The 25443-nt window shown below is 43.8% G+C and overlaps 2 protein-coding genes across 8 annotated transcripts in view; both read left to right on the top strand.

Annotated features, from left to right (window-relative positions):
* LOC115107611 (lysophospholipid acyltransferase 2-like) overlaps nt 1-9251 on the top strand; it is a 95494-nt gene extending 86243 nt beyond the window's left edge. The window contains exons 7-13 of the mRNA XM_029631058.2: nt 298-484; nt 879-1071; nt 3755-3858; nt 3980-4044; nt 4817-4949; nt 5864-6015; nt 6411-9251. Coding sequence (XP_029486918.2) covers nt 298-484; nt 879-1071; nt 3755-3858; nt 3980-4044; nt 4817-4949; nt 5864-6015; nt 6411-6567 — 991 coding nt within the window. The 3' untranslated portion in view covers nt 6568-9251. The remainder of the gene's footprint in view (nt 1-297; nt 485-878; nt 1072-3754; nt 3859-3979; nt 4045-4816; nt 4950-5863; nt 6016-6410) is intronic.
* Nucleotides 9252-10152: 901 nt separating this feature from the next.
* Nucleotides 10153-25443, top strand: part of LOC115107609 (kinase D-interacting substrate of 220 kDa B-like) — a 48105-nt gene continuing 32814 nt past the window's right edge. For 6 of the 7 annotated variants that reach the window (XM_065008680.1, XM_065008679.1, XM_029631052.2 and 3 more), the window contains exons 1-11: nt 10153-10315; nt 15841-16005; nt 16337-16435; nt 16638-16736; nt 18678-18776; nt 18945-19046; nt 19189-19287; nt 19606-19803; nt 19908-20006; nt 20345-20443; nt 20564-20662. In XM_065008680.1, the coding sequence (XP_064864752.1) occupies nt 15874-16005; nt 16337-16435; nt 16638-16736; nt 18678-18776; nt 18945-19046; nt 19189-19287; nt 19606-19803; nt 19908-20006; nt 20345-20443; nt 20564-20662 (1125 nt within the window). In that variant the 5' untranslated portion in view covers nt 10153-10315; nt 15841-15873. Of the gene's footprint in view, nt 10316-13880; nt 13979-15840; nt 16006-16336; nt 16436-16637; nt 16737-18677; nt 18777-18944; nt 19047-19188; nt 19288-19605; nt 19804-19907; nt 20007-20344; nt 20444-20563; nt 20663-25443 lie in introns of those variants that run through there. The other variant, XM_029631050.2, reaches the window with a different exon arrangement.

Raw genomic sequence — 25443 nt, 5'->3', positions numbered from 1 at the left:
TTGTAATGGTCTGTATGTCACAGCCCTTACTGTCACTGTGTTGTGATGGTCTGTGTGTCACAGCCCTTTCTGTGACTGTGTTGTGATGGTCTGTATGTCACAGCCCTTACTGTGACTGTGTTGTGATGGTCTGTGTGTCACAGCCCTTACTGTTACTGTGTTGTGATGGTCTGTATGTCACAGCCCTTACTGTGACTGTGTTGTGATGGTCTGTGTGTCACAGCCCTTACTGTCACTGTGTTGTGATGGTCTGTATGTCACAGCCCTTACTGTGCGTCTCCTCCACCTCCCCTGCAGGAGGATGCCCAGTCTGCTGGAGTACTTCAGTTATAACTGTAACTTTATGGGAATACTGGCTGGTCCCACCTCTTCCTACAACGATTACATCGCCTTCATCGAGGGCACGCCCTGCCGTCGCAGTAAAGACCACCAGACCAATGGGAAGACCAACGGCAGACACAAACAGACTGACCCCTCCCCAAACGTAAGCACTGGTCTCAAATACCACTATGATTTTTGGAAAGTTACCAAATCGGCAGCATTTTCATGCCACGTTACTCTCAATGTTTGTCTGGAACTTTCTAAGACAGTAAACCATTTCTGTGTAGTAAATGCACAGTATTCCCTAGACACTATTCATTGTTCACTGAATGAACAGCAACATGGCTGTCTTTTGACTCCCTCGTGAAGCTATCAATTATGCAAAGCAGATGTGAGTCTTTGCTGAGGCTGCTTCCTAAGTGGCACCCTGTTCCCTTTATAGTGCACTATTTTTGACCATGGGCCCTGTTCAAAGGTAGTGAACTATATAGGGAATAGGGTTCTATTTGGTACAGAGTGTTTTTATTGGCTGATGTCCTCCCCTTCCTCTTCTTCAGATTGAAGTGGTCCGTAAACTGGCCACCTGTTTCTTCTCCCTCATGGTTTTCCTCTTGGTCTGTAAAGTGTTCCCTGTGGAACGGAACATCGACGACGACTTCATCGCCACCACACCCTTCTACGCCCAGGTGGTCTACCTCTACCTGTCCATGCTGACCACCAGGCCCAAGTACTACTTCGTCTGGACGCTGGGTGGGTCTCCTCTCTGTTCCCGTTGGCTGATTCTCAACCCTTGTTTTTTTGAAGGGTGCACTTGCACAGTCATCGTCATTAACAATGGTTGAAACTCCCTTCCGCCAAAGCTTAAACCATCCAACGCTTTCAAATCCATGACAGAGTATAAAGGGAGAAGGGAGGAGAATATGGGTGTAGCCGTTGTCAGTTTTCAATAGTAAATCTCTTTAGGCCTGTATTCATTGATTGACCCTGAAACCAATTCTTAGCTGCAATAATGTCCGTTATTCCATGTTGACAAGTAACCTCTCACAGACTGAGAACAGATGAGCTTTGTAAGGGGGTGAGATCAGTCCGACTGTGTTTGTGTGTGATTGTTTGCAGCAAGGTGTGTGTGTGTGATTGTTTGCAGCAAGGTGTGTGTGTGATTGTTTGCAGCAAGGTGTGTGTGTGTGATTGTTTGCAGCAAGGTGTGTGTGTGTGTGTGTGTGTGATTGTTTGCAGCAAGGTGTGTGTGTGTGATTGTTTGCAGCAAGGTGTGTGTGTGTGTGTGTGTGTGTGTGTGATTGTTTGCAGCAAGGTGTGTGTGTGTGTGATTGTTTGCAGCAAGGTGTGTGTGTGTGATTGTTTGCAGCAAGGTGTGTGTGTGTGATTGTTTGCAGCAAGGTGTGTGTGTGTGTGTGTGTGATTGTTTGCAGCAAGGTGTGTGTGTGTGTGTGTGATTGTTTGCAGCAAAGTGTGTGTGTGTGATTGTTTGCAGCAAGGTGTGTGTGTGTGTGTGTGTGTGTGTGTGTGTGTGTGTGATTGTTTGCAGCAAGGTGTGTGTGTGTGTGTGATTGTTTGCAGCAAGGTGTGTGTGTGTGTGTGATTGTTTGCAGCAAGGTGTGTGTGTGTGATTGTTTGCAGCAAAGTGTGTGTGTGTGATTGTTTGCAGCAAGTGTGTGTGTGTGTGTGTGTGTGTGTGTGATTGTTTGCAGCAAAGTGTGTGTGTGTGATTGTTTGCAGCAAGGTGTGTGTGTGTGATTGTTTGCAGCAAGGTGTGTGTGTGTGATTGTTTGCAGCAAGGTGTGTGTGTGTGATTGTTTGCAGCAAGGTGTGTGTGTGTGATTGTTTGCAGCAAAGTGTGTGTGTGTGATTGTTTGCAGCAAGGTGTGTGTGTGTGATTGTTTGCAGCAAGGTGTGTGTGTGATTGTTTGCAGCAAGGTGTGTGTGTGATTGTTTGCAGCAAGGTGTGTGTGTGTGATTGTTTGCAGCAAGGTGTGTGTGTGTGATTGTTTGCAGCAAAGTGTGTGTGTGTGTGTGATTGTTTGCAGCAAGGTGTGTGTGTGTGATTGTTTGCAGCAAGGTGTGTGTGTGTGTGTGATTGTTTGCAGCAAGGTGTGTGTGTGATTGTTTGCAGCAAGGTGTGTGTGTGTGATTGTTTGCAGCAAGGTGTGTGTGTGTGATTGTTTGCAGCAAAGTGTGTGTGTGTGTGTGATTGTTTGCAGCAAGGTGTGTGTGTGTGATTGTTTGCAGCAAGGTGTGTGTGTGTGTGTGTGTGTGTGATTGTTTGCAGCAAGGTGTGTGTGTGTGATTGTTTGCAGCAAGGTGTGTGTGTGTGATTGTTTGCAGCAAGGTGTGTGTGTGTGTGTGTGTGACTGTTTGCAGCAAGGTGTGTGTGTGTGTGTGTGTGTGTGATTGTTTGCAGCAAGGTGTGTGTGTGTGATTGTTTGCAGCAAAGTGTGTGTGTGTGATTGTTTGCAGCAAGGTGTGTGTGTGATTGTTTGCAGCAAGGTGTGTGTGTGATTGTTTGCAGCAAGGTGTGTGTGTGTGTGTGATTGTTTGCAGCAAGGTGTGTGTGTGTGATTGTTTGCAGCAAAGTGTGTGTGTGTGTGTGATTGTTTGCAGCAAGGTGTGTGTGTGTGATTGTTTGCAGCAAGGTGTGTGTGTGTGTGTGTGTGTGTGATTGTTTGCAGCAAGGTGTGTGTGTGTGTGTGATTGTTTGCAGCAAGGTGTGTGTGTGTGATTGTTTGCAGCAAGGTGTGTGTGTGTGATTGTTTGCAGCAAGGTGTGTGTGTGTGATTGTTTGCAGCAATGTGTGTGTGTGTCATTGTTTGCAGCAAGGTGTGTGTGTGTGATTGTTTGCAGCAAGGTGTGTGTGTGTGATTGTTTGCAGCAAGGTGTGTGTGTGTGTGTGTGTGTGATTGTTTGCAGCAAAGTGTGTGTGTGTGATTGTTTGCAGCAAAGTGTGCGTCGTAGAGAGTATGGTGATAACAAGCAGGTAGAGGTGGGACTCAATTAAACCTTCTCTACACACACACACACACACACACAGAGAGAGCACAGCTGCACGGCCTGTATAGCTCCTGCATTGTCCTTCACTGTGGTAATATGCTGTTATTAGAATGATAATGTAATTAATGATATTATCATCACTAAGGAATGGTGGACCTTGTGGATGTACAGTGTTGGGACATGAAAAAGACCGGGACTCAGTCAAAGGGGCGTCAGAGCTGTGCACGATAATACTGAGAATACGCCATATAAAGGCAATTTCCCTGACGTTTGCGGAGAGCACGTTCATGATAAACCGTGCAGATGTCCGCTCAAATGTAAATTAGCTGTAAAAGTCACGTGCGATGCGCTTGTTGACAATTCACCTTTGACTGAATGCCTGCCTGGAGATGGTGTTTCTGAAAGCATGTGTTTGAATTCTGAACAGCTGATGCCATCAACAACGCAGCAGGATTTGGATTCAATGGATACAACAGTGACGGCTCACCACGTTGGGATCTCATCTCCAATCTGAGGATAATGGATATTGAGGTGAAATGTTGAAACATTAGTAGTCTTCACTCATGTCTCAGTATGTTTTCCACAACTCTTTCTATAACAATCTACATTTAATGTGTGTATACTGATGTTGTCCTCCTCTCCTTGGTTCCAGTTTGCCACCAGCTTCAAGATGTTCCTTGACAATTGGAATATACAGACGGCACATTGGCTCAAAAGGTACAGAAACCAGGCTTAGTCTGCAATTGGTAAAGACAAAGAGACTTGGTCATAATTTCTTTCTGTAATTATTAACATTAGCTTTCTGACACATTGTACATTGTAATTACAGTATAGGTTTCAGGCTCTAAATCATTTGTGGATACGCCTATAACCAGTGCTCTTATCTGTCTGTAAAAGTCTGCCACCTAGTGGAGTCAGTTAGCACTAAGTCTGCTTTATCTTTATACTGAGTATACCAAACATTAGGAACACCTTCCTAATATTAAGCTGCACCCCCCTATTGCCTTCAGAACAGCCTCAATTCATCAGGCCAAGGACTCTACAAAGTGTTGACAGCATTCCAAGGGATGGTGGCCCATGTTGACAAGCTGGCTGGATGTCCTTTGAGTGGTGGACCATTTTGATACAGACGGGAAACTGTACCCCGTTCAAAGGCTTTCAATCTTTTGTTTTGCCATTGACCCTCTGAATGACACACATACACAATCCATGTCTCAATTGTCTGAAGGCTTAAAAATCCTTCTCTAACCTGTCTCCTCCCCTTCATCTACACTGATTGAAGTGGATTTAACAAGAGACATCAATAAGGGATTGTAGCTTCCACCTGGATTCACCTGATCAGTCTGTCATGGAATGAGCAGGTGTTCTTAATGTTTTGTGCTCTCTGTAGTCTGCACACAAGGAAATTGGAGTGAATTTATCAGTGAGAGGTTATTATGAGGTCTTGCTGTGCTGTTGTGTTTGACTGGCTGGTTGTGTGTGTGCGCAGGGTGTGTTACGAGCGCTGTCCCTACAACCCCACAGCGGCTACCTTCATTCTGTCCGCCATGTGGCACGGAGCCTACCCTGGATACTACCTCACCTTCCTCACTGGCATCGTGGTCACACTGGCTGCACGTGCCGTGAGTACTGTATCTCTCTGAGAGAGAGTGAGATCTCCTAAAACACACTGACACAGACCTCTCCCCACAATTTTCCATCTCTGTCTAGATGCACTAAGCCATAAACTTTTCATAGGCGTAGATAAAATGTCATGCACCGTACCCACTAAAAATCAATAACATATTTTGTGAATATCAAGGATTTCTGCTATTGCCATAACAACAGATATCCTGATGTTCCCATCACAGATGAAACAAAGTGTTCGGGTCATGTTCATCCTGATGTACTTTATTTCTGCATCATTAGTGTTAAGAGAATCAGTCATAGTTAGGCTGCCATAGAGACTCACTGTCCTCTGAAGGTCTGGCCTGAATAAAGCATATTTATTAGAGGCTGAGTCCCAAATGGCACCCTATTCCCTATATAGTGCACAACTTTTGACTAGAGCCCTATGGGTACCCTATGGGTTCTGGTCAACAGTAGTGCACTATATAGGGAATAGGGTTCAATTTGGGATGCAACCTGAGTCCAGCTGGACTGCACAGATAACAGGCCAGCCAGACAGACGGATGGAGAGGAGACCGAGCAGGACTCCGGCTAATGGAGCGTCACCTGAGACACTTTGAGACTCACTGAGGCAGACGACTGCTGGTGGATGAGCTGCTGGGAGAGAAAGTTCCATTGGAAATGCATTACTTGACTCTTAATATGCGTCCCAAATGGCACGCTATTCCCTAGTGCATTAATTTTGACCAGGGCCCGTGCACTATATAGGGAATAGGGTGCCATTTGGGACACCATTTGGGAGAGAGTTAAGGGCAGTGCAACATATTTTAGATTTACAAGGGCCGTTTGTTGTAAACTTAGATGTTCATTTTTTCACTTCTTCTTTTACTCTGAATTCATTTGCTTTGGTTCTTTTTTTTCTCTCCAGATGAGACACAACGTGAGGCCGTACTTCCTGGGCTCGCCTTCACACAAGCTACTGTATGATGGGATCACGTGGGCTGGCACCCAGATAGCCATTTGTTACACTGTGGTGCCTTTTGTGCTGCTGTCTGTCGGACCCTCTATGAAGTTCTACAGGTGAGTGGCCAGAAACTGTCTGCATCCCAAATGGCATCCCATTTCCTTTATGGTGCACTACTTTTGACCATGGCCCATATGTCTCTGATCAAAAGTAGTGCACTATATAGGGAATAGCATGCCATTTGGGACATATACAGAGAAAAATACTTTACCTCACTCAAGAAAAAAAAAAAAAAAAAAAGTATTCATAGTTTGTTACCTTGGATGGATTCTACTTATACAGTTGCTTTTTGTTCTTTTTCTGAGAAGTTGAATGAACTTGTGTGCCTGGTTGTTGCTGAAAAATGTGTACAACACCAAGAGAAATTCCTAGCAACACTTGTTGCTTGGCAATAAGGTTTTCTGATTCTGATATTGATCCCTAAATCATCCTCTCTCACCTCTGTCCCCAGGTCCTGGTACTTCAGTGTCCACATCGGCTGTGTTCTCCTGGCCGTAGCACTGCCAGTCAAGCCCCGACACCTGCGCCTGAAGGAGGCTCCCGTCCTCTCCCACCAGGACTCCACCTCCACAGATGGCCACTGCAACCAGAAGACCAAAGCCACATGAAGCAGATTCAGAGACCAGCAAAGGTGCACACACACAGAGACTAGCACCAAGGACTGCAGGGACTGTCCAACACATTATTAGAGAGAGAGACTGTCCAACACATTATTAGAGAGAGAGACTGTCCAACACATTATTAGAGAGAGAGACTGTCCAAGCTGTGTTTTGGAGTCGGACGACGATTCTCATTTGTTCACGTGAGAAGGGATGTATGGACTGAAAGCTTTGGGATTTACCTATTTAGTGCACTACTTTTGACCAGAGCCCTATGGGTCCTGGTCAAAAGTAGTGCACTAGAAAGTGAATAGGGTGCCAATAAAATTTGATTTGGAACGCAGCCCCTACTTTATTATGAGGACTATTGGCTGTGGCTCAGCGGGATGGATGGGTCCCGAATCGATGATGAAATGCCAGTATTGTACTGTTACTGTATTATGGGAGTATGCAAACTTGCCTTATAACCTTTGTCTCTTTCTCCACCCAGTTATTTTTTTAGCTTTTGTGTATCCTCCTCAAATGGGATATTATTGTGTGTGCGGTGTTTCTTACTCAAGGTGAACAGGTTTTAGGATCAGGTGAGTGAGAGTGGAGTGGTTTAAGTTAATGGTGTTATTGTCCAGGTAAAAAGCAAAGATACAGGAAATTAGGACACAAGAACTAAAAGAGAAGGAAAACAAGATAGTGTCCTTGGTCTTTCCACAAAATATGTAGGGTGTCCAACCACTCTGCCCAGAAGTGGGTGAAAAAAAAACAGTCTTTGGTGATGAAATTTCACTTCCTTATGTTATTAAATACATTTTACCAATACAAATATGATTATTCATGTTCTGAATCGTGAGGACTTTTGCTTTCATATCATTAACATTATAGCCAAAAAGTCTGATTTTGTTATCTAATACGATAATAAGCACCTAACTCTGTTGACATAGCGGTGCAGATTTCTCATCGCTTTTGAGGATTTTACTTTTTGTGGTCCTCGTCTTCAAAGTTGTTTCCGCGGGTCACAAAAAGCAAAATTAGCATGACACAAGCTGAATTAAATGTAAAATGCTTTGAAAAGAAAAAGCTTGGTATACGCTCAGTGCTCCGTTGACATTTCAGAGATATGCTTGCTTTTGTAAGAAATCTTCGATAAAGGACAGGAGTTTTGCATTAATATGAAAAGCATATACTAAAATAAGAAAAAAATAATACATGTCATGTCTCAACATCTATATCTATCTTACCTCTATATTGTTTCATGTCCTCCGGATTCAAGAAGAAAGCCTGTCAGTTTGCCTTAATTCTCGCACAACATCCAGCCTAGCTGACGGAATGCATTTTTTCTGATTTTTGACCCCCCCCCCCCCCCCCCACACATGGTCTGCGGTGGTAAGGCCGGTTGGACATACTGCCAAATTCTTTGAAACAGTTTTGGAGGCGGCTTACAAATGAACATTTAATGTAATTCTCCGGGAACAGCTCTGGTGGACATTCCTGCAGTCAGCATGCCAATTCCACACTCCCTCAAAACTTGAGACGTCTGTAGCATTGTGTTCTGTGACAAAACTGCACATTTTAGAGTGGCCTTTTATTGTCCCCAGCACAAGGTGCTCCTGTGTAAAGATCATGCTTTTTAATCAGCTTCTGATATGACACACCTGTCAAGTAAATGGATTATCTTGGCAAAGGAGAAATGCTGACTAACAGGGATGCAAAGAAATGTGTGCCCAAAATTTTAGAGAAATAAGCTTTTTGTGTGTATGAAACTTTTATTTCAGCTCATGAAACATGGGACCAACACTTTACATGATGCATTTATATTTTTGTTCAGTGTATTTTACCCATTGGTCAAAATATGTATTTTTGATTGGACACCCTACAGTATGATGATTCATGGTCTCAACAGGGAAGATTTCCCGAATTATACCCATTTCCCTACATACAGTAAGTAGTACACTTCTTTTGACCAAAGCCCTATGGTCCTTGGTCAAAGTAGTGCACTATACAGGGAATAGGGTGCCATTTGGGCAAAACCCAAAGACTTACTCCAGCCTGTTTGCTTTCACTGGGTGATGTTATTGGCTCACTTCAATGTCACTTCTGTTTTCTTCTGTTGAATGTCATTGTGTGTTGTTATTATATAACGGTTTGACACAATCCAAATCTGAAATGAATGGTTGGATAGAGAAAGTAACCACTGACAGATTATTAGGGAACGTATCAATGATTTAAATCATTTAACAGGTCATTCCATGCTGTGAGAGTAGCTACTAACCCCTTATTCATGAATTGTGTGTGAGCAGTGTGAGAGGGGAGATGGTCTAGTATTTCCATGTGTAGAGGTACATTTTGTCATTTCATGTACTTGTTATTTATGTGATTCTAATGGACTCGTGGTATGTTCGACAAAGGTGAAAAGGTGGTGGAAAGGAACAAAATTCCAGTATTTGTAGACACTGCTTCTTCAGACAGTTCTGATTCTATTTTCATTACGAGGGAAGTGAAAACTAAACCTACTTTCTTGAGTCGATTGTAAGTTTAGGTAAATATGGTCATTGTAAGAAACCTTTGCTTGAGGCTCTGGAGCAAAGAGAATGGAATGCTTATCATAGTCCCGAGCAGCCAACCCTGCTAATTGTTCATGTGGATGATGTGGATGGTTTGTTTTTGTATATTATGTGATTAAAAGATAGATCTTTTTGGAACTTGACATGGTAAGTGTGATATGTAAAAGGTGAATAACTGTGGTTTAATTGTTCCTATTACATTGTTTGTCCCCAGGCTCAATTACTACTATATGCTGTCGGTTTGACAGTGAGGGAGAGAGACGGCCAGGGGACTAGATTACACCGGAGAAACCAGCATGCTGAGAAGCACATGACAAACATAACTGACTCATACAACCTACATGGCTTAATTTACAAGTCAATGTCATTGTTTGTTCGGAAACCCTATTTGTTTAAGCCCCGACAGCACTGTTTGAATGGCGTGGAGTCGGCTTGTCCTTCCTCACCTAGGCCACTGTAGAATACTCACATAAACTGTGAGTCAGAGCTTGGGAATGTGTTACCTTGGCTTCATACCCCAAGGGAATAGGCCTATAGCTTTGCACAGGCACCTGTGTCATAAGCAGTGCATATTATTAGATGGCATTGAATATTTCTGGTGGTGGAATGGGCCTATACACTACCCAGGCTATAACAGCTCAGCACCTGCCCTTTACTCTCCTCATAAAATGTTGGACTTTGACCTACCATAAAATAATTATTAGTCAGCCTGGCAAAAGGGTTTTGAAAAATTATTTTCCTCAGCACAACAGCAGCTCCTGCATATTAAAATATCGAGAATGAATGTGAAACAAACAAGGGAATTTATAAATAAGAGCAATAACCTGAAATGTGGTAGGCTATATAGAGCAATAAATCCACAACACACTAAGAAGGCTTTGACATAACATTCTAGTCCGTTAATAAAATATAATTACTAACGTTGCAGTTTTCGGCAATGGCAAATTCAACTTGTACAGTAATTTAGTAGCCTAGTAAACCCAGCATCTCAAAGCGCCACACGTCACAGTTTGTAGGCGGGGAGAAGATGATTTGACGGACAGCGGGGAGGAAGTCACCCTAGTAAGTGCTGTGTTTTTCTGGTCCACTAAAATGGCTGTTGTCGAGGATGGGGACTAGCCTGTGAGCACTACACGCATATAAGGCGAGGATTGAGAAGAGAACACCGAAGTGTGGAACATTTATATTCGTTTTATTAAAAGGTATGTCACTGTGAATTGCCGTTTCTCACGTATAAGCATCGAAATGTGCCCTCCTTTGATAGATGGCGTTTGATTGACAGCTCGAGCACATCTGAACGTTATTGTCTGACTGCTTGCTAACGTTAGCAAATGTCATATTCGCTTTTAAACAGATGTTATCAACTAATTATGATCATTGCCATTTTATTCAAAATACTGCAATCAATAATGGTCGCAGTCAGGCACGGAAATATTATTATTTTTATTTCAGAAGATGTGATATGTCGTGCGATCTAACGTTAAGCTAGCTGACAGTCGATGGTTTAGTTAACATTCGATATGGCAAGCCAAATAAATAGCTGCTAGCTAGATCTAAATGTTGTTGATAATTGAAATGAGCTAGCTACCTTATTATTCACTTGCTAGCTACTGTAACGGTACCAAGGTTGTCCGCTTGTTACGTTGTAGTTCGATAGTGTGCAAGTGCAGCCCACAATTCTGGGCGTTCCTGTATGTGGGCGTTCCTTCAACTGCAGGAACGCCTACCCTCGAGCATCCCATTGGTTCCTACATGAACTCCATCGTTAACAGAACTGCAGGAAAACCGTGCCTGACAGGCTGAGGGCGAAGGACACTGTCTACAGCTAGCTACCGTTGTCACCCCTGCCCTTTCTTCTGTGGGGTTTATTGGCGGCTGGCATCCAACGATATGAGGCATTAATGCCACTTACTGTACTGGAGTGCCCATGCCTCCCTCCAGTCCTAGCTTAAAAATTGACTGACAAATTTTAACCTATAGAAGTACACTGTATATACAAAGTAAATATTTGGCTATTTCAGCCACACACCTTGCTGACAGGTGTATAAAATCGAGCACACAGCCATGCAATCTCCATAGACAAACATTGGCAGTAGAATGGCCTTACTGAAGAGCTCAGTGACTTTCAACATGACACCGTCGTACGATACCAACTTTCCAAAAGTCAGTTCGTCAAATGTCTGCCCAGCTAGAGCTGCCCCAGTCAACTGTAAGTGCTGTTATTGTGAAGTGGAAAGGTCTAGGAACAACAACGGCTCAGCCTCGAAGTGGTAGGCTACATAAGCTCACAGATCGGGACCGTCTAGTGCTGCCCTCGGTTGCAAAACTTATTACCGAATTCCAAACTGCCTCTGGAAGCAACGTCACCACAATAACTTTTCGTCTGGAGCTTCATGAAATGGGTTTCCATGGCCGTGCAGCCGTACACCTGCACAAGCGTTGGCTGGAGTGGTGTGAAGCTCCCCGCCATTGGACTCTGGAGCAGTGGAAACTTGATGAATCACGCTTCACCACCTCGCAGTCCAACGGACAAATCTGGGTTTTTGGCGGATCCAGGAGAACGCTACCTTCCCCAATGCATAGTGTCAACTGTGAAGTTTTGTGGAGGAGAAATAATGGTCTGGGGCTGTTTTTCACTGTTCGGGCTCGACCCTTTAGTTCCAGTGAAGGGAAATCTTAACTTAGCATACAATGACATTCTAGACAATTCTGTGCTTCCAACTTTGTGGCAACAGCTTGGGGAAGGCCCTTTCCTGTTTCAGCATGACAATGCATCCGTGCACAAAGCAAGGTCCATACAGAAATGGTTTGTCGAGATCAGTGTGGAAGAACTTGACTGGCCTACTCCCGAGTGGCGCAGCGGTCTAAGCCACTGCATCTCAATCCTAGAGGCGTCACTAGATACCCTGGTTCGATCCCGGGCTGTATCACAACCGGCCGTAATCAGGAGTCCCATTGAGCAGTACACAAATGGCCCAGTGTTGTCCGGGTTAGAGGAGGGTTTGGCCGGGATAGGCCATCATTGTAAAATAAGAATTTGTTCTTAACTGAATTGCCTAGTTAAATAAATAAAATAATTGAGCCCTGACCTCAACCCTATTAAACACCTTTGGGATGAATAGGAGCGCCAACTGCAAGCCAGGGCTAATTGCCCAACATCAGTGCCCAACCTCACTAATGCTCTTTTGGCTGAATGGAAGCAAGTCCCCGCAGCACTGTTCCAACATCTAGTGAGAAGCCTTCCCAGGCGAGTGGATGCTGTTATAGTAGCAAAGGAGGGACCAACTCCATATTAATGTCCGTGATTTTGGGATGAGATGTTCGACGAGCAGGTGTCCTCATACTTTTGACCATGTAGTATATAATGAGGGGTTCCGGCAGATTCAGGAATGCCCACATACAGGAACGCCCTGAATTGCGTGCCGCAATTACAACCTTCTCTTGTAGGTAGCTAGTAGCAGGCAATGATTGGTAGCAGCCTCTATTTGTTGAACAAGTAATTTATTTCTACATCCTAATGGTGATGACTGATGATGATGATGGTGTAGCCTAATCTAATGCATCGTATCAAAGCAACAAGCGGTGTCACTGCACACACCGAGTATGCATAAACTATGCATCATTTTGATGTAAATCCCACATTTTAAAAACCTTCCATTTATTATTTATGCAATCATTTTGACCATGACTGGAGTTCTGACATCACATACATTTTAAAAACCTTCCATTTATTATTTGAGCTAGCCGATTAAACTCAACTCTACGATTTACGATGACCAGTGTGTGCGGACTGGAGTTCTGACATCACATACAATGAAGTAAAAAAAAATAATAACTCAAACTGATTTCAGCACCCAAAGAAAAGCCCGCAATTACACACTGAGTGCTGAAATAAAAACTTTATTGGACGGCGGCTTTCCAGTCTGCCCACTCTAGTTGCCGCTCAACAACATGAGTTTAGTCAGCAACAACCAAGCTTGCACAGATGTCATTTCTGTAGGTTTATTTTTCAGTACTTTTGCTTTGGTACAGAGAAGCACAACACATAAATAGATAGCCCTGTCTGAACAGACAGCAGAGACACTGCAGTAGTTCCAGATGTTGACCTATAGCCTAGTCTACTTATCCCTTTTATATTCACTGCATACCACAGATACTGTACTATAGCTGTTCCATCTAGGCCTATATTTGTTGCATACCACAGATACTGTACTATAGCTGTTCCATCTAGGCCTATATTTGTTGCATACCACAGATACTGTACTATAGCTGTTCCATCTAGGCCTATATTTGTTGCATACCACAGATACTGTACTATAGCTGTTCCATCTAGGCCTATATTTGTTGCATACCACAGATTGTACTATAGCTGTTCCATCTAGGATACTACCACAGATACTGTACTATAGCTGTTCCATCTAGGCCTATATTTGTTGCATACCACAGATACTGTACTATAGCTGTTCCATCTAGGCCTATATTTGTTGCATACCACAGATAGAAGGGAAGGTCAGGTTCCAACCCTCCTCATACTAGGCCTACATCATATTAATGAAGTTACCAATACTAACTGCTGATGTAATAAGGGCTTTATAAAATACTTTTGATATTAGTCTCTAGGTCAGTGGTGCTGCTGGCCTATATTGAGCCTGTTTTTCTCCACTGTTCCCTGTCCTCTGAGCATGTGCCAGAGAGGCTGGGTGGTACCTCATCCTCATGCATAATTCAATATCAGCAGCCACAGCCAGGGGGAATAGCCTAGTCAATAAGGCTGGCCAGGACCAGTGTATGTGGAGGCATAAATTGCAGAGCGAAGAGACAGCAGGCAAAAACAACCCACAGAGAGAACACTATTATTCCCATAGGTAAGATTGCTCGGTTGTGTCAATGTAATTATTGCGCCATGTCCTGTCTGTATGCGACAGCCGACAGGTTAACGGCATTGGCAGCAGTGCAGCACACGGCGATATGTTTCGATGTTTAGCTGCCTTGCCTCCACTTTCTTTTCTTTGTGGCTGCTTTCAGCTGTTGTGTTGCTGCAATAGGTAGTGACGTGAGGTGGAATGCTGGAGGGCTTGTGCTGCACTCTGCTCTGTGGGGATGGAAGGAATGCTTTTAACTGGCTGTCAGCCTGCCGACAGGACCAGGCTACTTAATCTAGTCATTCTTTTCATGTCACACAGAAGGGGTTTGTTTTTGTGGCTTGACTGACCGACGCCCACACCCATGTTAAGGTCATAAGCTTGGCTGGCTGACTGAATTGTAAGCTTATATTGTCTGTGCTTGTATTGTGTTGGATAGGAATGTAGTTACTGTACTAAAACTGGCCAGTTTTCTGGAGCAACACATTATGGATGATGATTAATAAACTTGAGTTAATGGTTACAGGTAGACATCACTTAGCCAGCTAGTCTATAAATCTGTCTCAAAGAGCCTGTGTGAATAGTTGTAAATATGTGATTATAAACTGGGTTGTTAGAGCCCTGAATGCTGATTGGCTGACAGCCATGGTATATCAGACCATATACAACGGGTATGACAAAACATTTATTTTTACTGCTCTAATTACGTTGGTAACCAGTTTATAATAGCAATAAGGCACCTTGGGGGTTTGTGGTATATGGCCAATATACCATGGCTACTGGCTGTATCCAGGCACTCCGTGTTGCGTTAAGAACAGCCCTTAGCCGCGGTATATTGGCCATATACCACACCCCCCCGTGCCTTATTGCTTCATTCTTTGCAATACATTTTTGGTTATATTTTTATGCCATTGGTGTTTACGTATAGTATGACCTAGGCTAGTATGACCTAGGCTAGGCTAAAATATATATTTTAACTATGCCATAAACAATGGTTAATTACAATGCAATAGCACTTTATATACCCTAGCACCAATAACCGCAAAACACATGCTTTGAGAAGACTAAAAAAAACAAATTAGACTAGCTGCCATTTTGTGTGCCTGTAAAATAGGAAGAAGACTGTGTGTACACAAAGCATTGCCAAGAAGAGGCTATTCTCTGAGTGAGAAGATAAATACTGTATATGTCAGACGATGATAGCAGCCAGGAGGCCACTAATAAACCAAATATCTCTTTCAACTCGCTGCTGTGGCTGCCTGCCTGGTTGACAATCCTGTCACCAAAGCAGTGAGTGAGTGGCATGTTGAAATCTGGCGCTGGCTTAATTCTCTGAGTCTGATGCTATTTAAATGTCAGGAGATAGCTAGGCCCACACCCCTGTGCTGCAGGAGCCAGATAGCACTGGAGTGAGTCGACCGACACCCACACAGTAGTCGACCCACTTGCTGGTTGCCAGGGTCAGATAACTAGGCTATGTCCTCTGTTCTAGCTCTTTCTCACACATTCACTGTTTCACACTGCTTTTTAATCAAACTCCAAATATAGCATAACCTAGCCTTTTATAAATGAAAGTTAGCCTATAACTAGTGAGGGAAAAGCATGTTTTTTGCTGTTATTGGTGCAAAGCTATATAAAGTGTTTATTACACTGTTGTTAGCATCCTATGCCTTCCCACCAATGTTATCCCACCCTAACATCCCTTCTGTCCTGTGTCTTTCCCACAGAACTAGGGTGAGTAGAACGGAATCCCCAATCAAGTCAGTGATGCCATAATGTGTGGTTTGGCAGCCATTTTGTGTGTGCCCATGCCATAGGTAAAGTGTTAGTAAAGCGTTCTATTTCCATGATCTCTCCCCATGCAGGTGCTGTGGTGTTGAGGGGAAGTAGCTGCAGCCATGGACACCACCACCTCCATCAAGATGACCACTCTGGCCATCCAGAACCTCTTCAGCTACGTGGAGGAGGAGAACCTGGCAGCGCTCAAGGCCCATCTGGACAAGTTCAAGGAGGTGGACGGCAGGAGTGACGTGAGTATCCTCATACTATCTAATAGGCCTACAGGTATACTAATCTATCTATAGTTATTATATATAGGTTGGGCCCCAAATGGCACCCTATCCCCTATATAGTGTGCTACTATTGATCAGAGCCCAATGGGCCCTGTTCAAAAGTAGTGCCCTATATACGGAATAGGGTGCCATTTGGAAGACACAGTCTAATAAAGGTGAAATATAGCTTAGAGAAGCGTCTGTTGAAGATAAATGGGAAGATTGGGTCTATTATTGTACGAAGAAATATTGTTCATTGTGTTTCTAGTATGTCTTTCAAAATGCATGCCCTTTTCTCCCTCCCTAACAGAATGGTCAGACACCCCTGATGCTGGCTTCGGAGCAGGGCAGTATTGAGATTGTACAGGAGCTCATCAGGAGAGGAGCCAATGTTAACCTGGATGATGTGGTATGATAGATGGATCATAAACCCTCTCCGTCTTTGTTCCCGTTAATTTCAAGTCCTAGCCTATTATGAAGACGTTGACTTCATTATAACAATCATCATGAACGTGCCAATCATTGTAAACTCTGCCTGATGTCTCCATGGTAACGGTAGTCACCGTTGTCTCCATGGTGACCGGTGTGATGTGCTATTCTCTCTCCCTCAGGACTGCTGGTCTGCTCTGATCTGTGCTGCTAAGGAAGGCCATGTAGAGGTGGTGAAGGAGCTGTTAGAAAGCAGTGCTTACATAGAGCACCGAGACATGGTGAGATACCTGTTTGATTGGCCACAACCCCTAAGTAATAGCAGTGTTTTGGTTGTTTACTTAGCTACGGTACCAGTCATTCCAGGGTTTAGTGAAGACGTCTAAACTATGAAATAACACATGGAATCATGTAGTCAACAAAAGTGTTAAACATATCAAAATATATTTTATATTTGAGATTCTTCAAAGGTAGTCACCTGGAATGCATTTAAATGAACATGTGTGCCTTGTTAATTTGTGGAATTTCTTTCCTTAGTACGTTTGAGCCAATCGGTTGTGTTGTGACAAGGTAGGGTATACAGAAGATAGCCCTATTTGGTTAAAAACCAAGTCCATATTATGGCAAGAACAGCTCAAATAACAAAGAGAAACGACAGTCCATCATTACTTTAACATGAAGGTCAGGCAATCCGGAAAATGTCAAGAACTTTGGAAGTTTCTTCAAGTGCAGTCGCAAAAACCATCACGCGCTATGTTGAAACTGGCTCTCACGAGGACCGCCACACGAAAGGATATCCCAGAGTTACCTCTGCTGCAGAGGATAAGTTCATTAGGTTTAACTGCACCTCAGATTGCAGCCCAAATAAATGCTTCATAGAGTTCAAGTAACAGACACATCTCAACATCAACTGTTCAGAGCAGACAGCGTGAATCAGGCCTTCATGGTCGAATTGCTGCAAAGAAACCACTACTTTGGGGCGGCAGGGTAGCCTAGTGGTTAGAGCGTTGGACTAGTAACCGAAAGGTTGCAAGTTCGAATCCCCGAGCTGACAAGGTACAAATCTGTCGTTCTGCCCCTGAACAGGCAGTTAACCCACTGTTCCTAGGCCGTCATTGAAAATAAGAAATTGTTCTTAACTGACTTGCCTAGTAAAATAAAGGTAAAATTAAAAATTAAAGGACACCAACAAGAAGAAGAAGAAGAGCATTTTTGGGCCAAGAAACACGAGCAATGGACATTAGACTGGTGGAAATCTGTCCTTTGGTCTGATGAGTCTGATGAGATTTTTGAGACGCAGAGTAGGTGAACGGATGATCTCTGCATGTGTGGTTCCCACCGTGAAGCATGGAGGAAGAGGTGTGGGGGTACTTTCCTGGTGACACTGTCTGTGATTTATTTAGAATTCCAGCATGGCTACCACAGCATTCCGCAGCGATAAGCCATCCCATCTGGTTTGCGCTTAGTGGGACTATCATTTGTTTTTCAACAGGACAATGATCCAACACACCTCCAAGCTGTGTAAGGGCTATTTGACCAAGAAGGAGAGTGATGGAGTGCTGCATCAGATGACCTGGCCTCCACAATCACCCGATCTCAAACCAATTGAGATGGTTTGGGATGAGTTGGACTGCAGAGTGAAGGAAAAGCAGCCAACAAGTGCTCAGCATATGTGGGAACTCCTTCAAGACTGTTGGAAAAGCATTCCAGGTGATTACCTCATGAAGCTGGTAGAGAGAATTCCAAGAGTGCAAGCTGTCATCAAGGCAAAGGGTGGCTACTTTGAAGAATCTCAAGTATAAAATATATTTGGATTTGTTTAACACTTTTTAGGTTACTACATGATTCCATATGTGTTATTTCATAGTTTTGATGTATTCACTATTGTACTACAATGTAGAAAATAGTAAAAATCAAGAAAAACCCTTGAATGAGTAGGTGTTCCAACTTTTGACTGGTACTGTATATTATACTGTACAGTCCTATCTCAGCAGCGCTTACATAGGGCACAGGGACATGCTGAGACACTCAATAAGTTAAACTGGCCACAATCAGTAATAAGCTATAATGTTTTGGTGATTGTATCAACTTGATTTCTATGCTTGTTCCAGTCCACTTCAGTTAGTGTTTTCAATAAAAACACAGAGCTATTCAATGTACTTGAAGGTAGTGTAATGTGTGCAGGAATGTGTTTGTGTACAGTAATTGATGTTGTTCTGTAGGGAGGCTGGACGGCCCTCATGTGGGCTGCCTATAAAGGCCGCGTGGAGGTAACCGAGGTTCTCCTTGAGAACGGAGCCAACCCCAACACTACTGGGCAGGTAATGGCAGTCAATCAAATACCTATTCATGACGTATTCCTCACACGGTTAATGGCGTTCCTATACCTGTCATTCATAAACCCTCATGGCTAAGGAGATGCAGTACGTCACATCCCCATCTATCCAGCCATTGACTAAGTGCCTCTGACTCTCTGTCTTCCTCATCAGCAATACAGTGTGTACCCCATCATCTGGGCAGCAGGCAGAGGTCATGCTGAGATCGTCCAGGTCTTGCTGGAGAACGGAGCCAAGGTCAACTGCTCTGACAAGGTGAGACAACTGATTGGGACGCATGGCTGGGCAATGCCAACCTTTGGGTTTATGGTGGCCCACTGGGTTAGTGGTGCCCCAGTTTGGCCAGAAATAGGGACCTGTGCCAGTATGGATAACCCTGTGTGTCTTTCTCTCTCAGTATGGTACCACCCCTCTGATCTGGGCAGCCAGGAAGGGCAATTTTGACTGTGTGATGCACCTACTGGAGAATGGAGCTGATGTCGACCAGGAGGGGGCGGTATGTCTCTACGCCACAGAAATACAATATCATGTTAATGAACAAACATTCTAATGAACAGACATTCTAATGAACAGACATTCTAATGAACAGACATTCTAATGAACAGACATTCTAATGAACAGACATTCTAATGAACAGATATTCTAATGAACAGATATTCTAATGAACAGATATTCTAATAAACATAAATGTTAATGAACATTGTTGTTCTGCAGTCTACACCTCTCACTCTATCACCTGTCTAAAGTCATAGAGAAAGGCTCTGTACTTATGTTTCTCTACATCTTCCTCCAATCTTCTCCCTCCCCCTTGTAGAACTCGATGACAGCTCTGATCGTGGCAGTGAAGGGAGGTTTCCCTGAGGTGGTGAAGGAGCTTCTGAAGAGGAACCCTAACGTCAACATGACAGACAAGGACGGCAACACAGCCCTGATGATCGCTGCCAAGGAGGGCTATACTGAGATAGTACAGGACCTGCTGGATGCTGGCACCTACGTCAACATACCAGACAGGGTGGGCAAGGGAGTGCACACACAGATTGTGGATTATAAGTGCTGTATTGAGATGTGGATGTTGTGTAAGCTGTGTACTGACCTGTGTATGTGTGTGTTGTACAGAGTGGAGACACGGTGCTTATCGGAGCAGTGAGAGGAGGACATGTGGAGATAGTGAAGGCTCTGCTGCACAAATATGCTGACATAGACATCAGAGGACAGGTAGGGAGTCTGACGCCTGACTACTCATATAATATATGTGTGTATGTATGCCATTTAGCAGATGCTTTTATTCAAAGTGATTTACAGTCATGCGTGCACACATTTAATTGAACCCACTATCCTGGCATTGCAAGCATCATGCTCTACCAACTGAGCTACAGAGACCCATAACTTGTGTCCCAAATGTCACTCTACTGCGTGTATGTATAGTGCACTACTTTTGACCAGGGCCCATAGGGCTCTGATGAAAATGAGTGCACTATATAGGGGATGGGGACACAGACATTCAATACTACATTATTGATGACAGTAAATGCAATCCACCTCACCTTCTGCAGGACAACAAGACAGCCCTGTACTGGGCTGTGGAGAAAGGCAACGCCACCATGGTGAGAGATATCCTCCAGTGCAACCCCGACACAGAGACCTGCACCAAGGTGAGAGAAAACACTGTACAGTAAATCTAACCATATCTCAACTATCACCAGACGCACACACATAGTCATCTATTCTATTTAAACGGCTTTCTCACCTGTTTTTATGTGGTCTGATGTCAGGATTTAGAGAGCCCTCTGATCAAAGCTACTAAGATGAGGAACATTGACATAGTGGAGCTTCTGCTGGACAAAGGAGCCAAGGTGTCTGCTGTGGACAAGGTACACCTCTTTTACGTCTATACCCATATAAAGCATTTTATAAACTGGGTGGTTCGAGCCCTGAATGCTGATTGGCTGACATACTGTGCTGGCTTGGGTATTTTCTATCCACATGGTCCTTTCTAGCACAGTTTCAGAAACTATGTTGGAAGCGTAACCAGGCCAGTCTAGTACAGTTCGGCTTGGTTACTTAACATTATGAACTGGGTGGTTTGAGTCCTGAATGCTGATTTGCTGACAGCTGTGGTATATCACGGGTATGACAAAACATTTACTTTTACTGTTCTAATTACGTTGGTAGCCAGTTTATAATAGCAATAAGGCACCTTGGGGGTTTGTGATATATGGACAATATACACTCCATGTAGCGTCATGCATAAGAACAGCCCTTAGCCTTGGTATATTTGCCATATTAGCAGACTATACCACACCTCCTCAGGCGTTATTGCTTAAATATTTTCACGTAGTGTACAAAACATGCTCTTTCCATGACATAGTTTTCACCTGGTCAGTCTATGATCCCTAATTGATGGCAATCAGTGTAGATGAAGGGAAGGAGCCAGGTTAAAGAAGGATTTTTAAGCCTCGAAATAATTGAGACAAGGATTGTATATGTTTTTCATTTAGAGGGTGACAGATTTAAGGCCCCTGGGAACGGGGTATGGTAGTAGGTGCCAGGCGCACCGTTTTGAGTTTGTCAAGAACTGCAACACTGCTGAGTTTTTCATACTCAACAGTTTCCAGTGTGTATCAAGAATGGTTCACCACGGGCCTCCCGAGTGGCGCATTGCATGCAGTGATAGAGGCGTTACTACGGTCCCAGGTTCATATGCCGGGCTATGCCATAACCGGCTGTGGTCGGGAGTCCCATAGGACAATGCACAATTGGCCCAGCATTGTCCGGTTTAGGGGAGGGTTTGGCCGGTTGGGCTTTACTTGGCTTATCGCACTCTAGTGACTCCTTGTGGCGGGCCGGTTGCCTGCGGGCTGACCCCGGATGCCAGTTGAACTGGCTTCCGGGTTAAGCTGGCGGGTGGTAAGGAGCACGGGTAGGCGGACCATGTTTCAGAGGACGCATGACTCCACCTTCGCCTCTCTCTCCCCTTTGGGGAGTTGCAGCGATGAGCCAAGATTGAAAAAAGGGGTAAAATACATTGTTTCACCACTAGTGATGAAAATGTTTGTCAATTTTGTTGCCGACTAACCAACGCCCATTAACTGGTGAACAAATGGTTAAATTAATTCCAAACAGTAAAATGAAGTGACCAACAGAAAATACTATGCATGGAAGGAACTGACATTTTAAGAGCTTAAAAAACATGTGAATAGCAAGCCTATCCTCTCAAATGATTGAACATGCAACTACTGTAATGAAGCCGAGAATGCAGGACACCACTACTCTAAAAGACACCTGATGCCCTCACCTGACAGAGATGAGAGAAACATGAGAGAAAGGCCCTACACCTCGGCCAGAGTGTCAGTGGTACACTAGATTTACGAACGGACAATCTGACAATGCTATGAATTTACAAACACTCAGAGCACACTCTGAGCGCTCTCTGGCACTCCAGATCAAATTTACAAACACACTCGAAGTCGTAAAATGTCTAGCTAGTAATTTGTTTTGCTGACAAGCTAGCGAGAGGTTGCATAGCAACATTATCAACTTCCGTTCGACAGGTGAAGCGCTAGTACGCTCAACTGGAAGCATAATGTTCGTTTACAGTATACTTAAATTAACTAATAGTATGTAAATACTAATTAAGTATGTATTATACAGTATGTTAGTGAGTGTATTCCAACACAGCTTTTAGAAATATTACATCTACATAAATATTCAGACCCTTTACTCAGTACTTTGTTGAAGCACCTTTGGCAGCCTCAAGAGTTCTTGGGTATGATGCTACAAGCTTGGCACACCTGTTTTTGGGGATTTTCTCCCAATTTTCTATGCAGATCCTCTCAAGCTCTGTCAGGTTGGATTGGGACCGTCGATGCACAGCTATTTTCAGGTCTTTCCAGAGATGTTCGATATTTTTCAAGTCCGGGCTCAGCCGTTCCTGCGTTGTCTTGGCTGTGTACTTAGGGTCGTTGTCCTGTTGGAAGGTGAACCTTCGTCTGAAGTCCTGAGCGCTCTGGAGCAGGTTTTCATCAAGGATCGCTCTGTACTTTGCTCCGTTCATCTTTCCCTCGATCATGACTCACAGTCCCTGCCGCTGAAAAACATCCCCACAGCATGATGCTGCCACCACCACCAAGCTTCAACATAGGAATGGTGCCAGGTTTCCTCCAGATGTGACGCTTGGCATTCAGGCCAAAGTGTTCAATCTTAGTTTCATCAGACCAGAGAATCTTGTTTCTCATGTTCGGAGAATCCTTTAGGTGCCTTTTGGCATACTCCAAGCGAGCTATCATGTGCCTTTTACTCAGGAGTGGCTTCTGTCTGACCACTCTACCACAAAGGCCTAATTGGTGGAGTGCTGCAGAGATGGTTGTCCTTCTGGAAGGTTCTCCCATCTCCACAGAGGAACTCTGGAGCTCTGTCAGAGTGACCATCAGGTTTTTGGTCACCTCCCTGACCAAGGCCCTTTCCCCCCGATTGCTCAAAGGGTCTAAATACTTATGTAATTAAGGTATTTCTAAAAAACTGTTTTTGCATTGTCATTGTGGGGTATTGTGTGTAGTGATTAATGAGGAAAACATTTTTTATTTAATCCATTTTAGAATAACGCCGTAACGTAACAAAATGTGGAAAAGGGGAAGGGGTCTGAGTGCTTTCCGAATGCACTGTACATACAAGGGTGAAAGTAGATTTAATTTCTTACTAGTACGGGACACTCAAGTGCGCGCACACATTTTTTAAAATAGGCCAACTATAAAAATTACAGGGTGGCCGTCTCTGCTGACGCTGACAAACAGATCAATAAAAACAATGTTGTCTGATCCATATAATCGGCCTATGAAAAGGGGAGACGCAAATACAATATGACGTCCATCTAACTCGGAGGAGGAAATTATTGTCCAAAAACAAACGAAGTAGCATTGACCCAATGATAAAGACAGTGAATATGCACACTCACCAGGGATATGGCCGATGTTCTCCGCTAGTGCCAATTAAGTTAAGAATATTGATAACTAAAAGACAGATTGGATTGTTTTCATTGTTATCAATAGCAATTTTGCTTTCCAAAACGTTTTTCCGCAATTTAAATGTTTAAATATTGAGATATGCCTGGCTGGGTCTCTGCTTTTGACAGTCGCAACTCAACAAACATCTATTTGGATTGGTGTCCCCCCCCACAGGATGGTTGAGTTAACGTAGGCTAATGTGATTAACATGAGGTTGTAAGTAACAAACGTTTTTTCCCAGGACATAGATATATCTGATATGGGCAGAAACCTTCAATACTTGTTAATCTAATTGCACTGTCCAATTTACAGTAGCTATTACAGTGAAAGAATACCATGCTATTGTTTGAGGAGAGTGCACAGTTATGAACTTGAAAATATATTAATAAACCAATTAGGCACATTTGGGCAGTCTTGATACAACATTTTGAACAGATATGCAATGGTTTATTGGATCAGTCTAAAACTTTGCACATACACTGCTTCCATCTAGTGGCCAAAATCTAAATTGCGCCTGTTTCTTTTTTTCCTTTGTATTATCTTTTACCAGATCTAATGTTTTATATTCTCCTACATTAATTTCACATTTCCACAATCTTTGTGAAATTGTTACATTTCAAATGGTATCAAGAATATACATATCCTTGCTTCAGGTCCTGTCATTTTAGGTGATTTTTTTTTTTAAAGGGTCTGATCCTTAAGAGATTCAAAGGTGCTCCTGTTGGCTTCCTGCGCACATTCTTTCACTCACAAAATAATTTAAGCATCCAAACCCCAACAGTGCGCTGTGCATCTGCAATTTGTTGAATGGAAAGAGACATCAGTTACAAAACACCTGCAGGTATTGTAATGACATTCTGTGATTGTCATTAGGCCTACACTTGTAGCCCGATTTGATGCATCCACGGTTGTCCACGCGCGCCTCTGTCTCGGCCACTCATGTCCACGCGCGCCTCGGTCTCGGCCACTCATGTCCACGCGCGCCTCGGTCTCGGCCACTCATGTCCACGCGCGCCTCGGTCTCGGCCACTCACGTCCACGCGCGCCTCGGTCTCGGCCACTCACGTCCACGCGCGCCTCGGTCTCGGCCACTCATGTCCACGCGCGCCTCGGTCTCGGCCACTCATGGACCGTACCACCTTACTTTCACCCCTGTATATATCTAAATTCAGCAAAAAAAAGAAACGTCCCCTTTTCAGGACCCTGTCTTTCAAAGATAATTTGTAAAAAGCCAAGTAACTTCACAAATCTTCATTGTAAAGGGTTTAAACACTGTTTCCCATGTTTGTTCAATGAACCATAAACAATTAATGAACATGCACCTGTGGAACGGTCATTAAGACACTACCAGCTTACAGACAGTAGGCAATTAAGGTCACAGTTATGAAAACATAGGACACTAAAGAGGCCTTTCTACAGACTCTGAAAAACACCAAAAGAAAGTTGCCCAGGGTTCCTCCTCATCTGCCTGAACGTGCATTAGGCATGCTGCAAGGAGGCATGACTGCAGATGTGGCCAGGGCAATAAATGGTCATGTCCGTCCTGTGAGACGCCTAAGACAGCGCTACAGGGAGACAGGACAGACAGCTGATTGGCCTCGCAGTGGCAACAACAACTGCTCGAGTTACACCAGGAACACACAATCCCTCCA

This window comes from Oncorhynchus nerka, linkage group LG24 (genome assembly GCF_034236695.1).
Source record: "Oncorhynchus nerka isolate Pitt River linkage group LG24, Oner_Uvic_2.0, whole genome shotgun sequence".
NCBI classification, from domain to species: domain Eukaryota; kingdom Metazoa; phylum Chordata; class Actinopteri; order Salmoniformes; family Salmonidae; genus Oncorhynchus; species Oncorhynchus nerka.
The sequence above is the reverse complement of the archived record's forward strand: the minus strand, read 5'-3'. Positions and strand labels throughout refer to the sequence as shown.